Genomic DNA, 16438 nt, shown 5'->3' with positions numbered 1-16438 from the left:
AGACAGACAGGCAGACAGAGAGACAGACAGATAGATAGATAGACAGACAGATCGACCAACAGATAATGCTTAATTTGACTTTTAAATTAATATTTTAAAACAAAACAAATCATTCAGAACTTTTTTGCCTTTTCATTCTCGTTGTTATTATTGAACTTTGTGTGTAAATGTTTTTGTCAGTGCTGGAAGCCACTGGAATCTATAACTAAACAGGTAGACAGGAGATGTGATTCCGGTGTAAAACCCACATGACTTGAAAACCCTTCTTGTACCTGCGCTGCGCATTAATTTGGTTAGCGCAATGCAAGGCGTCGCACATTAAAGAGAAGGGGCCTGTTTTTACATTGAACGTTTCCTGCAGCTCTGAGAGTGTGTGCGCGCGACAGTTGAGTTACACATCCCAGTTTTCGAACTTTCGCTTCACGTTCCAGTCCTTCCCTCTGCTTCAGTGCGTCATTCTGGATGAGAGTTCTGTGGTCAAAGCGAACATCGCGCGCGGAGACGCCGACGCTAATGGAATAACGCCCGTTTGGATCTCTTTTGGGCTGAAATGCGCGCGAGTGTTTGATCGCAGCTCATACCTGCCGCGCTGACCTTCAGGAGGAATTACCCTGAGAACGCTCGCTCGCGTTGAATGGGTTTTAATGACGCTCACCTGAACCTGTCTGGATGGGATGCACCGTGAGCTTCATCTGCTGTGAAGACGAGTTTCTGCAGATGCCTTTGGATCAGCATGTGGAGAAAAAGAAAGAGGAGAAGAGGCTCTTATCTAAGGTAGGACGCACATGGGTTCATGCAGGAATATCTTTATCGAAGGTTCTTGAAGTTGTGCTGTGAACTTGACAGTGAAGCTATATAAGTATTTTGACGTTACCTTTCCCCTCCTTTTCTCAGTAAAATGAATCACTGGCGCAGATGTTAGCCGACTAATGTTTACATTCATTATTTTATTTTTCGGTAAATGATACAAGCACTACAACTCAAACATTTGGACACACCTACTTTTATATAGTGACCAAACAAATCAAAACTGTCTTGGCAAAGCCTAGCTAACCTCATAAGCTTACACCTGCGATTTTTATTTTTTAGTTATTGGGGTTTTCAAGGTCAGATATTAAGCAGAACTTGGGGGGAAATGTCACCAAAAGTAATAAAAAAAGTCCCAGATATTTTAAAAGCTGGAGCTTAAACAAACAAAATGTATTTTGTATGCAGTTTTACTTAAATCAACTCATTTGATTTTTTTTGTTTTGTTTGAATAACCCCCAATGTTATTTAATTAACTTTCTTTATTTCTTATAAATTGATGACATTATACCCTTATATTATACTGACACTGGTGACCACCATGCTGGCTTTAGTTGCTGCTTTTCCTTCAATATCTGGTCAAAGTTATCCATCTTACATTTTGGAAAGGCGCAATTTAAAACTCATTTAAAGTATTTAAGCATACGCCTTTAAAGATCAAAAGACTGACAGTGTGTCTAAACTTTTGGTTGGTCCTGTGTTTAAAGTGTTGACAGATGTTAGATTGTATCAACAGCCCCACCTATACAGTTATGTATGAAAAACAAACCCAGAATCTTCTGTTCAGACCTCACAGGGTAAATAAACACATGCAGTCTCCTACATGACCAGACAGTGCGAAATCAGGGCAAATCCAAGACTAAGCGTAGACAATACTGTTCTGTTCACATTTGGATCAATGAATGAGTTGCATCATTGCACAGTTTAATTACGGATAGAATCCAGATTGGATATGTGTGCGTTCTTGTCTATTTATAAATTATATCTTTTGTTAAACAAGGGCTTTTGGTTTTATGATATTATTATTTCAAATACTGAAATGGTTCAGATGATTTTGTAAAGTATGTTGAAGTGCTCCACAGCCAAATTCTGATTGGTAATATGTATATTATTTTATATTTATAACATAATTTCCTTTTTGTTGTTAATTGTTACATGCATTACCAATCTGGACACATCTAATTTTTGTGTAGCTAACAAACATCAAAATGACCTGATATTTCTGAGATGATCTTTAGAAATCGTCTGGAAGTATTGATGTTTTCAGGGTCAGACATTAACCAAAACTTGAGGGAAAATGCCACCAAAAATGATAAAAATACAAATAAATACAATTAAATATTTTAACATTGGGTGCAACAAAAAATAATTAAAATAAAAATACATACATACCTCATTTTTATAATACATTTTTGCTGCAATACAGATTTACTTACAGAGCTACTTGTATTTTTCATGCTTATTTTATAAAAAAATTATTAATAAAATAGCCAATATTGTTTAGAATTTAATTGCGTAACTTGATTATTTGACTTAATGACATTATTAATTTTTATAAATACATATAAATATGTGTCCTTAATTAAAATGTATTATATATATATATATATATATATATATATATATATATATATATATATATATATATATATATATATATATATATATTTATATTATAAAAATTCATTTCTGACACTGGTGATTCATATTTATGCTGGCTACTTGTTTACACAAACTCACCACATTTATATGCAAAGTATGTTTGCATGCTGAAAAACTATTGGTCCATGTGTTGACAATCATAAGAGGCCAGATTCGGATTAATAATGGAATATCCTTGTACATGCAAACACAGTCAGCTTTGTTGAATTGCATGCTGTATTTCAGGGAAAAGTTCCCTGTGTGCACCCCTCAAAGACGTCTTACATGGGACTCTTCTGTTGGGGTGGTCTGCTCTGGGTGGTGGGGTCAGATTTGGAAGGTCAGTCGGGGCGTTACTTGGGGCAGAAGTGCTGGAGCAACAAGCCCCACATTGTTGCTTTGCTCTCAGTCAGGGGACCAGCGTTCATGGAGGAATGTTGTGCCTGTATGCTGATAGACATCTTTCATTTTGGTAACACACTCACATGGGGTTCCACAAATCTGGCCCACCCTCATTTTTTGGATGCTTTGCTTTTGCATTACGTTTTAAATCTGAGCTGGGCTTGCTTGTTCATTTTTAATATGAAATGTTATATTTTTGTTTAAATGTGTTCATATTTAGTGTAGAACTATACACATTTGTATATGTAAATATATGTTTCAAAACTCACATAGTATACAGAACTTTATAGTGCTCTTTTACATTAGAAACATGTTCATCCTTTTGCAGAATGTTCTTTTCTAGACATTATGCAGATGTTTTTTTTTCTGTTGAAACAGACATGGCTTTTTTTGTACGGCTTTTATGGTGTTTACTTACTGGCACAAGGGTGAGTAAGTAATAATAGAATTTTAATGTATTTTTGAATGAACTATTCCATTAATATTGATGTTGCATTGCTTTGATGTGAAGATGAACCTGTGGTGTTCAGTTCATGAGAGGAATGTGCATTCATTTAAGATCAATTTCTTTTTTAGTGAGACTAGACATCTATGCTACTGCAGGTTTAAATGCCTATAAAGCCTGAAATAATATTCCAAACATTTAATTATCCATGAGCATGTCATAATTGTTTCTGTCCATTAACATTGGGATAAGATACGATCGAACTTCCCTGGGGAGAAATCAATCCATTGTAGAAACATTTACGTTAAATCTCTGAACAATGTGCAATGAGTTGCATGAGAAAAAAACATACAGACAATAAATATCTGCCTTAAATATGTAATGGACTGCAAGAGCATATGCTAAATAAGACAAAAAAACTATGCACACACAAATATTAGTAATAGTAAATATCTGAATACTGAGCTTCAAAGCATTATTACTTCAACCATAAACCTCATATCATGTTGTGTCAAAATGCTTGTATCTAAATGGTAAGTGCATTTTGCATTGGGAAAAACAGGATTTTCTTTAAACTTAACATACATATGGTTACATCAAGGTGGAACACACTGATATTGGTCATAATTAAGGTTTAATTGTCAATGATGGTTGCATTGAAGGTTTCTTTTTTCTTGTTGTTGCATTTTTTTAACCCAGAAAACAACTATCTTACAAGCAATTTGTATGAATTTGGAGTATTGGTATCATACACAAATTAAGCAGATCACATGAATGAGATTGTACAAATTAATTGTTGTACTGTTGATGAAGAATCATGCTTGCTGGAAATATATGTTTACTGGGCAATATGCTCTTGCCATACAGAATTATGGGAAACAATTTCTCATCAAGTGTGTTGTGGAAGCACAAGATAAGTGCCAGTAAGTGAAAAATCAAAAAAGAAATGAAACCCATTCTCATTGTATCCATTTCTGCCCAACCTAAAGGCAGATAACATCACAGTGTTTGTAGAATTATTATTAGCTGAAATGAAGGACAATTCAGACTGCAAGAAATTGAGATTTGTTTGACTGGTTGATGTAAAGCACAGCACTCTGCGGTCTCTCATCTGTTCCTAACTATCCAGCGGTGCCCAAATCTTCCAAGCACACTCTTAAGCTTCTTTTCATCCCTCCAGTGGGCATAAATCTCACAGACAGGTGTGTGGTGGGATTAGAGCGGGGTGGGGAAGGCCGTCAGGAGAAGGGAGGCAGAAATTCCAGGGATTTGCAGGGGAGTGACAGACTACAGTTACCTGCGCCAGGTAGATCTATAGGGAGAAACTGTGAGTGCTTGTTTATCAGACTCAGAGCACTTGTAAGAGCACAGCATGGGCACTTAACCTACTTTAGACGGCGTAATAGAGCACTGCTCCCTTAATGGACACCCAAAACTGCCTCTTTCAAACTTGTCAGGGCAAAAATGTAGGTTTTTATGTGTTGTGGTCGTGATTTGATTTGAGATTTATAAATCCTGGGGCCGTTTTGGGGTTATGGAAAGATGCTTACTCTTGACTAATCAACATACTGTCTGTCTACTTGCATTAGCAGGAAAGAAATGCCAAGGAATGCCACTCTTCCGGGAAATATTTTATGCCAGTTTGTGCATCTAAACATCTTTGATGTCTTAATGTGTTTCCTATCTGCAAGAGATTACGCCCGCAGTGCATGTTTTTTGCTTTTCTGTGTCCAAGAGGCATTGAACGGAATTGCAGAAATGTGAGTTTTCAGGAAAGTTTCCGACACTGTCTGCTGTAGAGATTTTTGTAGGCCAACCTGGATGTTCATGAGCTTGGTAGGGTGTTTTTCTTTTTTGGCTTTTGGATTATCGCTGAAAATATTGGAGATTCTGATGATCTTCAGCATTTAGGATGTTTGAAGCCTAAATTCAGTCGATAGAAGTAAAAAGCTAAAGTCAAACGGTAATTCCAACTCCCAAACTCTTTCAGTCTTCAATTGAATTCAGGGCTAAGGAACCACAAGTGCTAAAATGTGAGCTCTTTTCAAGTTTTAGAGACTCATTTATTCAGGAACTCAGTTGGATTGTTTAAAACATAGATTGCAGTTGCTTCAAAGAAGTTAAAAAAAAAAAAAAAAATCTCATCCTCATGTCATTTCAAACATGCATACTTTTTTATTTATTTATCTGTACCAACACAAGATTAAATGCACACATCATCAGTTACACACTGGATACACACTATTTTGTTCTTTATTCTGTTGTAGCAGCATTAAAAACAGCAAGTGGAAAAAGCATAAAAAGAAACAGGAATTTGTCCAATGCATCCATTTTTTCCAAACAAAATTATACTGTGATTACATCAATATCAAAACAGTTTTTCATAATTTTAAGTAAAATGTACACTGATTTTTATTTTATTTTATTATTATTTTAAAAACAGGTTTATGTTAGAAATTACTAGTAAATTTGATCAATTAATTTTAAACAGCAATTAAATTAAATGGAATTAATTATATTTAATATTTAAATAGAATTTGTTTTAATTTCAGTGGAAAACATTTTTTTCTCAAAGTATTATTAAAAAGAAGCCTATAATACTTTATTCTGAGTCTTCTTAAAGGGATGGCATGTCCAGAAATGACAATTTTGTCATCATTTTACTCACTTTCATACTGTTTCAGACCTGTATGAGTTTCTTTCTTCTGTCAAACACAAAAGAGGATGTTTTGGAGAATGTTGGTAACCAAACAGTTGCTGGTAGCCATTGACTTCAATAGAATGGAAAAATTATAAGTCAACGGCGACCAGCAACTGTTTGGTTACGGAGATTCTTCAAAAGATTCAGGTTTGGAACAACAAATGAGAATAAGTGAATTACAGAATTTTCATTTTTGGGTGAAGTGTCCTTAAAAATCCTACAATGGCATTGTGTTAGGTTTTTGGTCTGTCTCTGTATGAAAAAGATTGCAGGTAAGGATTCATCAGGTTTGGGATGACATGATTTCATTTTTATTCCTTTCATTATGCCTCACTTTGAAACTGGAAACTGTAAAAATGTTTTCAGATGACTGTTGGCAAGTTTTTTTCTGTTTTTATACCCTATTCCCGTCCGACTGTGATATTCTGGATGCTCTGTCAGTGCCCAGCTCAAACACATTCCCTTCTGTCAGAGATTCAGCTCAATGTTTTGGTCTTATCTCACAGTATTCCTGTCTGACTGCGGCATGAAACTTCTAAAGGGCCGAGCTTCGCTCCCCAACAACGCCATTCAGCCATTCCACACACGGCTGCCCAGGCTTTTGTGCTATCGCAGAGTGATTGTGCGGGACACAAAAGGATCCCGAGTGAAAAACATGACCAGTCAGGTGTAGGAACATGTGCCGGTTAAAAAGTCATCTCCAGTCATGCCTCGCTCCTCTTTTTCCTGGCTCCCGTCTCTAACTTTTGTGGTCAAGGTCATGTTTGTTCCTAGAGATGAATGCCTTTTCTTATTTTTAGACCTTTAGCCTCTAGCTACACGTAGATTTAGCTGATCAAAGCGCTACCTGTCAGAGCCTTGCCTCGCTGTGTGGTTCTTGCCAGCTGAGACAAATCTAGGGGATTATTAAAGATTTGTTGTCGTGGGTGAAAGTGGGCAGGCTCTTAGTGTAACGGATGATTAGTTGCCTCTGAGATTGATCTTAGTATCTGATGGCGTTCTGGGCCTCCTTCAGAAGTTTTGGGTCATAGTCCTGATCTTATACTAATCAAAACCAGTTAATGATGATGGTGTGTTTGTGAGAAGGATAGAGAGTTGTTCAGTTAAAAATGAAATTCAGTAAAAATACAGCCCAATGTACCATGTATTGAAGTATTTTTTGTATTGATTTTTACAGGTGTTTAGTGTGGATTTTGAATTATGCAATTTATTTTTAAGTGTTCTGGGAATATTAAAGGAAATGTCTGTAAATTTAACAGAAAATGTACTGGTAATTTTCTGCCATGACATTATCCATTTTCTGTGCTTTTTTTTTTTGGAGTGTAGATTTTCTGTGCGATTGTGGAAGATTTTTATTGGTGGGATTTTGCTCAATCAAGTATGATCAAGATGAATCTAGTCATATATATACATACGTGTTTTATTCCATTAGAATCATATAGCCTTTGTGTGAAAGGAATGTGCCTATGTCTGCAAACAACATCCTGACCACCACTTTTCTTTACCATAGCAAGTCTCAGGAAACATCTGGAAAAACATGCAATGGGTCTCTTCTCTTTACCATAGCGTCTCCCTAGGGAGGGATCAAAATTGCAAGCCTAAGGAAAAGATTGACTATTTGGAAACGCCCTGTAAAGGGTATATAATGACATGCAACCTGGCATTTCGACAGAACTCCTTGCAACGAGCTCTCGACTTTGTTTTGCTTAAAATAAAGTCTTTTCTTCTGAGAGAAAAATCCCTGACTGAGTTTGATCCTTGGGAGAACCGGCAAAATACACCACAGATTTGGCGACCACGAAGGGACTGGAAAGGAGCAGAGTGGACGACTGCTTTTGAGCTGACTGATGAGCAACACACACACAGTGGTGGCCACCATTGAATAAGGTAAGCATTTTTGCTTATATAATTAGTGTGTGTTGTTGACTGGTCAGCTCTGAGTGGTAAGGACACTTAAAATCTGCTCTTCCAAATTTAGAAAAATAATATGATATCTAAATTGAAAAAGGGGTTTTACTCCAGAAGAAATAACTGCATGCACATATTTGGGTTATTAATGGGAAGGCCTTGAAAGGCAACCTCGATTTAAGACAAATATGGTGTAGGCAGAAAGACATGGCATGCTGTGGTCTGTGTTTATCGGATAGCTGTGCCAGATAGGACAGTGATAAACGGATAAGCAGATTAGTTAAGGAATCGCGAGGAAAAGTCCCATGGATACCGCTTTGAGAATGTATAAGTGAAATTCTCGAAGGACTGAATAGATGGGCCCTTAAGGACGCTCTAGGTAGAGCGAGCTCTAGGAAGAGCTGTGTTTTGTTGTGTGAATGTATCTGTGTCCGGACTGAATGAATGTGTGAACAAATAAATTCTGTGTTGGGTGGGTAAAAGTTGCGCACCATTCTTGGACCGTCACTTCAGGGTGGCTGGGTGGAGTTGGACACAACTAGTATCCACTTGAGAGGGATGAATGTATGATGAGCCTTGATAATAAAAGGACAATTAATGTGTGATTATCCCTTAGATAAAGGGAAAAAGTATGCAAGAATAAGCACTCTGGCTCAATAAAGAGTGTAGCAAGTGTGAATGGGTTTAGGAAATTAGCATCAATAAAGTTTGAACCAAGATCTATAATAGATTTTTGCATTTAGGATGTCTGTGTGAAAGGGGAGAAAATTTGGTGAGCTCAGTGCAGTGGGAGTGAGAGCAAGAGAGGAAGTTTCCACATTAAAGTTGTATTACATGGGTGGAGCAAGAGGTGCTCTCCCCTCCTGGACCATCCCTCGGGAGTGATTAGGTTACAGAGACGGGGGTGGCTGGTGTTGAGAAAGGAATGCAGGAGCCCTAAAACAATAAAGTCAACTGTATGAAGGTTGTTTTAGAGAAAAATAAATACAAATGTTCCAAGAAATGGACTAATATAGAAATGGCAGATATGGTGGAATATAGAAATAATAATAAATTAATTAAAATAAGATATGCATTTATTATTTAATAACTTGTCTGAATAGATTAATTTAAAAGATGCACGTGCTTAAAACTTTTTTTAATACGTGAAAACATCTAGAATTTGTATCTTGTTATCCCTGGGACACAGTATGAAAGTTAATCCATTACAGAGTTTCAGAGATTGGGCTTGTGTAAATGTAAAAAATAAAAGAAATAACTTGTGCAATGTGGAATGAAAGCAAGATTGGGTGACCAAGTTAATAGACATTTTGATTTAAAAGCTATAGGCATTTTACAATAGGAAGGGAACTAGTTACTTAAAGAATTAAATTTAATTATTTTATTTACAATAATATGTTGGTTAGGAAACATTAATTCACAAATACTAGATTATTCTGAATCATGTATGCAAATTTAGAAGAAAAATGATGATTGAAGTCCTTATTTTACCATATGCATGTCATGCTGTAATAAAAGGAAGGTTTATTTTATTTTATTGCAGTATACTTAGATAATAAAGGTAGCTGATTTCTGCATTTTGCAAAGAAGAAAAATGCTTGCTATTTTCCTGCAATGAAGAACTTGCTTAACTAACAAAGAATAAGAGAACTGCTGTTTTCAACCAGATGATTTAGTTTTTATTAAGGGACCACTGAAAGAAGAGGTTGAAAAGTGAAAATTAGAAAAAGAGCTGATTGCTCAGAAACAATTTGGTCAGAAGTTACATAGGTACATTTGATTAATGCAGTCTCTGAGTGTTAAACTTTCAGATGACTTCTGGAACAGTGCCTTGACAAAGAAAAGCAATGAAATGGAGTCTGTTGAGGAATGGCAAAGCAGCAAACACAGCTGCAGAGAGAAGAAGAGGGAGGGGCTGATGGATGTTCCCCTCCCCTCTTGAAAGAGAAGAACACACTTCAGCAAGGAGAAGACTGAATCAAAGCAGGAAAAGGTGAATCTTTCACTTGAGACTTTTCCTGAGGTTGAAAAGAACATTATGAAATGCAAAACTCTGGCAGAAAGCAACCAGAATCCAGACTGAGAAGAAGCAGAAAAACAACGGAGACCGTACGCCACAACATCAGGTCTTTGAGTGCCATCACAGACTGACGACCCGGTACAACAGCCCAGGCTGATGATGTCACCAGAAGGACTTCCATGCCTTCTGTGCACAGGTCCTGCATATTCAATGAACACTATAGAGACTGCTTCAAATGTTAATTATTTTATTTAATTATTTTATTTATTATGTTTTAATCTTGATTATTCACTGGTCTCACAGCACTTCCTTAAATTCTGTGTTTTAACTAACTTTCTCAATCTGCTTTTCAATAGGTACCAGTCCAGCCTCATGTCTTAAAGAAAAAATAATAACTTTGACAGACAGAAGTGAGTACTTAACTCACCAATCAGATAAACATGGAGCTGGATTTGGCATAGTAAGACAGTTTCATTAAACAACTAGGGGAAAATGCACAACTAAATACTTGACAACAATGCTGAGCGCATTGGGAAAGAAGAGAATAAATAAATAAATAAAAAAGGGTATCTTGATGAACAATAGGAAAAATATATATGGTTGAGAAAATAGAAATATTGGTCACTCCATTTTGTTTAAAGGTAATTTTCTAAGGTAAAACTGAATAAAATAATATTGAATAAAAGATTATTCCAGAGATCCAAAATCATGTAATCACATATACTGTCATCACTGGGGATAACCAGATGGAAATGTTAATGGCCATGGATCCAAGATTTACAGAGATCTCCAATCCTCTTCTCAGAGTTGCTCATGAGCAATAACAAAAAAGGTATTTGACTAAACTTTAAATTAGACAAACACATGACATTTGAAGAAATGATAATTGGCTCTCTCAAATGCCCAATGCCTAGGCCTAATATTCTAAACAAATTCATCTATGAGATTTTGAAAAAGGAAGGAAAGAAAGAAAACAAAATTTTTTGGCAATTAAAAAAAAAAAAAAAAAAAAAAAAAAAAAGGGGGGGAGTGAAAGTGTGTGAAAAAGTATGAATGAGTGAAAAAGTATGAATGATGGTGTTGTATGGCATGAAAGAGAGTGTCTGACGAGACACTGAGGCAATTCAGTCAATTTGCCCAAACAGCTGTATACAAATATGAATGTGGGCCCACAGGGCAAACTTATGCCTAGTAAAATAATGACCATGGATGAATTTGGTTAAGTTTCCTGGTCAGTACCTAGGTCCTTGTTGTGGCAGAAATAAAAACAGTGCCACACATGCGCAGCGTATAACATGGGAAGGCAGAGCAAAGCAAGCTTGCTCTGTCCACCCCACATTTAACATTCTTTTCAGCATATCATGATGGAGCTGATTGTGTCAAAAGGATGAAATATTGTCTTTCTGACTGTTAAAATAAATACAGTGGGTTGAGTGTTTTCCAGGGCAAAAGACCTATATGCTACTGAGCAACATAGGCCTAGATAAATTATCCAGTGATATAGTGGAACTCAGTTTACAAAATAAAAAGATAACTAAATAAGCAAATTGTTGAGAATAAAATTGAAAGGAATTAAAAAATAGTAAAGACAGCACAGGAATTGTGAAAACTCAAAAAGGGGCCAAGACAGCCCTCAACCCACATTACATTTCCACAGGTCACACCAAGAAGAACGACTAGCAAGATGAACAAATTAGCATGCTTGATAACACTAACAAAAAATTCTTAAGTTTTCCATTTACAGGTGACAGCAGTTCCAGTAAGACCAAGGAATGCTTCGCTCCATCAAAGAGAACCAGTGAGGGTGCAGAAATGATCTCAAGAGAGCCTTGCATTAATCAGCAAAACGGTTACAGAGTGACACCTGAGTTCACATCTCTAACCTTAAAATACCCCAACCAGCTTCAACAACTCCACACAGCATGAAGTGAGGGATGAAGGGCGTGCTAGTAACGACCCACCCTTGCCAACGAGGGAAAGACCATTGCTACGACTCGCAAAGAGTCTCCCTGGTGAAGATGAGAGAATGATGGGACTGCTACTGAGATCAAAATACTTGGGAGCAGATATGAGCCAACAAATAGAAAAGAAAAAATGGAAAGAGAATTTTAAGTAATGGTAGATGAAGAATTCGAAGGTTATGAGAAGGGAAATATGGATGTAGGAAGATTTGAAGGGAAAATAGAGCAATTGGATGCAACAAATAGAATGAAAGGAGCAAAATAGAAAAGCTCAAGATTTGTGAATTGAAGAAGGAAAAGTATGTGTTATGTTTGGGGAAAATGCTGTATTTATAGAAGGGAGCATTTAATGAAGAACTGATCAAATTGAAAAGGCTAAGAATGGTAGATAAAGAAAATGTTGGAAAAGATAATAAAATGTAAGACTGGTTTGATTTACAGTTAGGAGCATGGGGAGCATAGATTATAATTAAATAGGGAAAGTTTTTAGGAATGGCATTAATGACAGGATATTTACTATTTTACTGTATACTTCCTATATTGAGGTTACTAGTCAAAGCCACAGTTAAGCAAATTAAATTCAAAAATATCAAAATAATGGGAAATTTATACATAAGGTATCTAAGCTGAAGATCAACTCTTATAATCTTGTGATATTCAATGTGTGATGTGATTTGTATTTGTATCTGTATGTAATTTACGCCTTTTATACAAAACTGTGATAACCAGGCAAATGCTGAACCAATTGCACATTCATGTTTTTAACAATGTCTACTATTAAAGAGGGGTTAGGGATACTGGATCTTTTACTCACTCCATGTTAAAAAAGGAGAGAGATGTTTGGTCCAGTAATCCCTCAGAGTGGAATTTCATAATCTAGTCACTGGTGATAATACAATGTGACTTATTTAGTCACTAGGTAGTGTAAATAATATGACTGGATTATGGAGTAGCACTCTGGATAAGAATAATCAAATGTGAGACTTATTAAGTCTCAAAGGGGAGAATATGTGGAAGATTTTTATTGGTGGGATTTTGCTCAATCAAGTATGATCAAGATGAATCTAGTCATATATATACATACGTGTTTTATTCCATTAGAATCATATAGCCTTTGTGTGAAAGGAATGTGCCTATGTCTGCAAACAACATCCTGACCACCACTTTTCTTTACCATAGCAAGTCTCAGGAAACATCTGGAAAAACATGCAATGGGTCTCTTCTCTTTACCATAGCGTCTCCCTAGGGAGGGATCAAAATTGCAAGCCTAAGGAAAAGATTGACTATTTGGAAACGCCCTGTAAAGGGTATATAATGACATGCAACCTGGCATTTCGACAGAACTCCTTGCAACGAGCTCTCGACTTTGTTTTGCTTAAAATAAAGTCTTTTCTTCTGAGAGAAAAATCCCTGACTGAGTTTGATCCTTGGGAGAACCGGCAAAATACACCACACGATATAAATATTTTATTTCAAAATTAATAAGTCGCGATTAATCGCATCCAAAATATTTTTTCTTTATATTTATATGTGTATGTGTATTGTGTATATTTATTATGTATATTTAAATACACACACACACACACACACACACACACACACACACATATATATATATATATATATATATATATATATATATATATAATTTTTTATACATTTATATATTCATAATTTTATATTTTATATTCTATATTAATTTTTTAAACATATTTTATCTTAAATATATACATGCATGTGTTTGTATTTATGTATAGATAATAGATACAAATATGCATTTTTTTTAATTCTGAATATCAAAAAGTTTTGTCTTATGCCATTTAATGTATGTCTGATATCTAGTAAATGTTAAATATGTATATAAGGTAGTGTACACTAATTATTTAATGTTACATTTTAACTTACATTTTTAAATATTTTTATTATGTAAAAAAAAAAAGTTTGGTTGATATATTTTCTACCTTGGTTTTTACCCAAGATTTGATTGCAGGGTCATATCATTATTGAGTATTTAATTGTACATGCTTATTTGCCCTATTTTTATTACCTTTGACATCATTCATGTTTTTATCATGGGTGAAGCTTGAAGCTTTTGTATTTGCCTAAAGTGCTACAACTTGTTGGATTGACTTGTTTTTACAGCTTCGGGGTGGTAGATTTTGTGGAGGAAGTGAGAGACAAAAAAGGCCTCCCTTCAGCGTTTGGGAGAATGCATGTTGTGTAACACCTGGGTTTGAGTTGTCTTTGTGGACTAGCATGCCACGCTTGTTAACGCTGAGAGGAAATAGAAGTGCAGCACAATGCCAGGCTTACCATGAGGGTGAAAAAGAAAGGCTTGTGGGGTATTGACATGGACAATCATTTTGTCCAATACATGCAGGGTTTACAGAGCAAATATAAACCTCAAGAAAAACAAAGTAATGCACTGAAATACAAGTGCACTAACAGTCATTTAAGAAGATTAGAATCAGTGTGTCAGACAGAGTGTTATGTTTATGTACATGTTAGTTTCATGTTTTGATTTTTGACTAATAATGTCTATTGGTGGACATTTAATATTTAAATGTTTTTGAGGGTAAAAGGTATTATTATTATTGTTGTTGTTTTTATTAACTGTTATGTTATCAGTTGTCATCAGTTTTTTTTTTTTTTGAAAATGACCAAATAATAGTTAAAATCACACACACATGTGCCCCCCTATGGAATTTAAATTCTTTTTCAGATAAATCCCATGTGATGTTTAAAAGAGCAAGGGAATTTTGACACAATATTTCTTATAATATTTTTCATTTGGAGAAAGCCTTATTTATTTCACTTTGCCTGGAATAAAATAATTATATATATATATATATATATGTATAAATGCTGAGGTCAATATTATTAGCCTTCTTAAGAAATAATCTGTTTGATTGGCTGTGGAACAAACCACTGTTGTTCAATGACTTGCCTAACTAACCTAACTTGCCTAGTTTACCTATTAATCCTCTAAGCCTTTAGGTTACACTCTAAACTGAGGATTAATATCTTTCAAAACAACTAATAAAATAATATGTCATCATGGCAAAGGAAAGAAAATCGTTTAGACTTGAGAAAAAGACTTGTTAATGCTCACAAATAAGAAGCATATACACGTTTATTAAAGCATTTCCGAGTGTCAAGAACAGCCATGAGAAGTATTATCAAGAAGTCTGAAGAGGCAGGAAGTGAAAGATTTCAATAACTTTGTAAAGAAAACTATTGAGGGAGTTTCTAAAGAGCCTAGAACAACTGCCAGGACACTAGTGAATGATTTAGTCAAGCCTTGAATTGATATCTCAATGAGGACGGAGACTAGACGCCCGCACAGAAATGGACTGTGAGGCTGCTGACCAAGAAAATCTCCTCTTCTGCAGAAGAGACACTTCCAAGCTAGACTGAAGCTTGAAGGTCAACCTGGGGAATGATGAGTCAAAAGCAAAGCTCTTTGGCCATAGAAATGTTGCCTATGTTTGGAGAAAGAAGGGACAGGTCCTCAACCCAAAAGAACAGCGTCCCCAGAGTGAAACATGGAGGTGGGAGTATAATGCTGTGGGGATGTTTCAGTGCGCTTGGGACTGGGAATCTCATCGGGGTCAAAGGAATAATGAAAATGGAAGACTGCAAGAAGATTTTGAAAGACAACTTCAGGCAATCTGCAACAAAAGATGGTTTGGGTTGACGTTTTGTCTTCCAGCATGATAGCAACTCAAAGCATAACTCATTTCTGGTGTAGAACTATCTCCAAATGAGCAAAGTGAACGCCCTTGACTGGCTGCACAAAGCCCAGACTTCAATCCAATAGAAAATCTGCGAAGACCAGAGTCCATCAAGAGGACCAACAAATCTGGAGGAGCTTGAGAGATTTGTTTTGAGGGAATGGGCTGCAACTCCTCAGGAGACATGCCTGAAACGTGCTGAGAACTACAACAAACAACGAAAAGCTGTTACTAAGCTAAAGGGATACACCACTGACTATTAACATTAGATGGCTAATCTTTTTGGACTGTAGACTTTTCTTATTGCTTATGATTTATTTTCTGATTAAACAGCACTTGGGAATTATTTTAAAAATAATGAAATATTTTATAGGGGGCTAATAATTTTGTCTTCAACTATATATATATATATATATATATATATATATATATATATATATATATATATATATATATATATATATATATATACACACACACACACAGGGGGGGAATTGTTTTATTTGATACCCCACTAACAAAGAAATCTAGAAAAAAAAATGCGTTATATAAAAGTTAGAAATTGATTTACATTTCATCGCGCACGAGCTATACTTTGTTAATATGATTTGCATTTTATTATGTGTTTTTGGAAATATTAATAGATCCAGCATCATGTCACTGACCTGTATGTGTCTTTCATGTTTATTGTAATATGTTGGCTCTCTTCCAGATACACTCATGTAAAATAATGACCTGAGGTGTACAATATCATACGATACACTTGAGTTATGTGCCAAACTGTATTATGAATAATGAGAAAACATTTGTTGAAGATTA

At 35.5% G+C, this 16438-nt stretch overlaps 1 protein-coding gene across 6 annotated transcripts in view; it reads left to right on the top strand.

The window, feature by feature from the left end:
• The first annotated feature begins 298 nt into the window (after positions 1-298).
• The window catches only part of LOC127964594 (tensin-1), a 282126-nt gene continuing 265986 nt past the window's right edge, over positions 299-16438 (top strand). For 3 of the 6 annotated variants that reach the window (XM_052564840.1, XM_052564839.1, XM_052564837.1), the window contains exon 1: positions 299-774. In XM_052564840.1, coding sequence (XP_052420800.1) covers positions 670-774 — 105 coding nt within the window. In that variant the 5' untranslated portion in view covers positions 299-669. The remainder of the gene's footprint in view (positions 775-16438) is intronic. The other 3 variants (XM_052564844.1, XM_052564841.1, XM_052564846.1) reach the window with 2 other exon arrangements.

Source organism: Carassius gibelio, chromosome B9, assembly GCF_023724105.1.
Source record: "Carassius gibelio isolate Cgi1373 ecotype wild population from Czech Republic chromosome B9, carGib1.2-hapl.c, whole genome shotgun sequence".
In the NCBI taxonomy this organism is placed as follows: Eukaryota; Metazoa; Chordata; class Actinopteri; order Cypriniformes; family Cyprinidae; genus Carassius; species Carassius gibelio.
The sequence above is the reverse complement of the archived record's forward strand: the minus strand, read 5'-3'. Positions and strand labels throughout refer to the sequence as shown.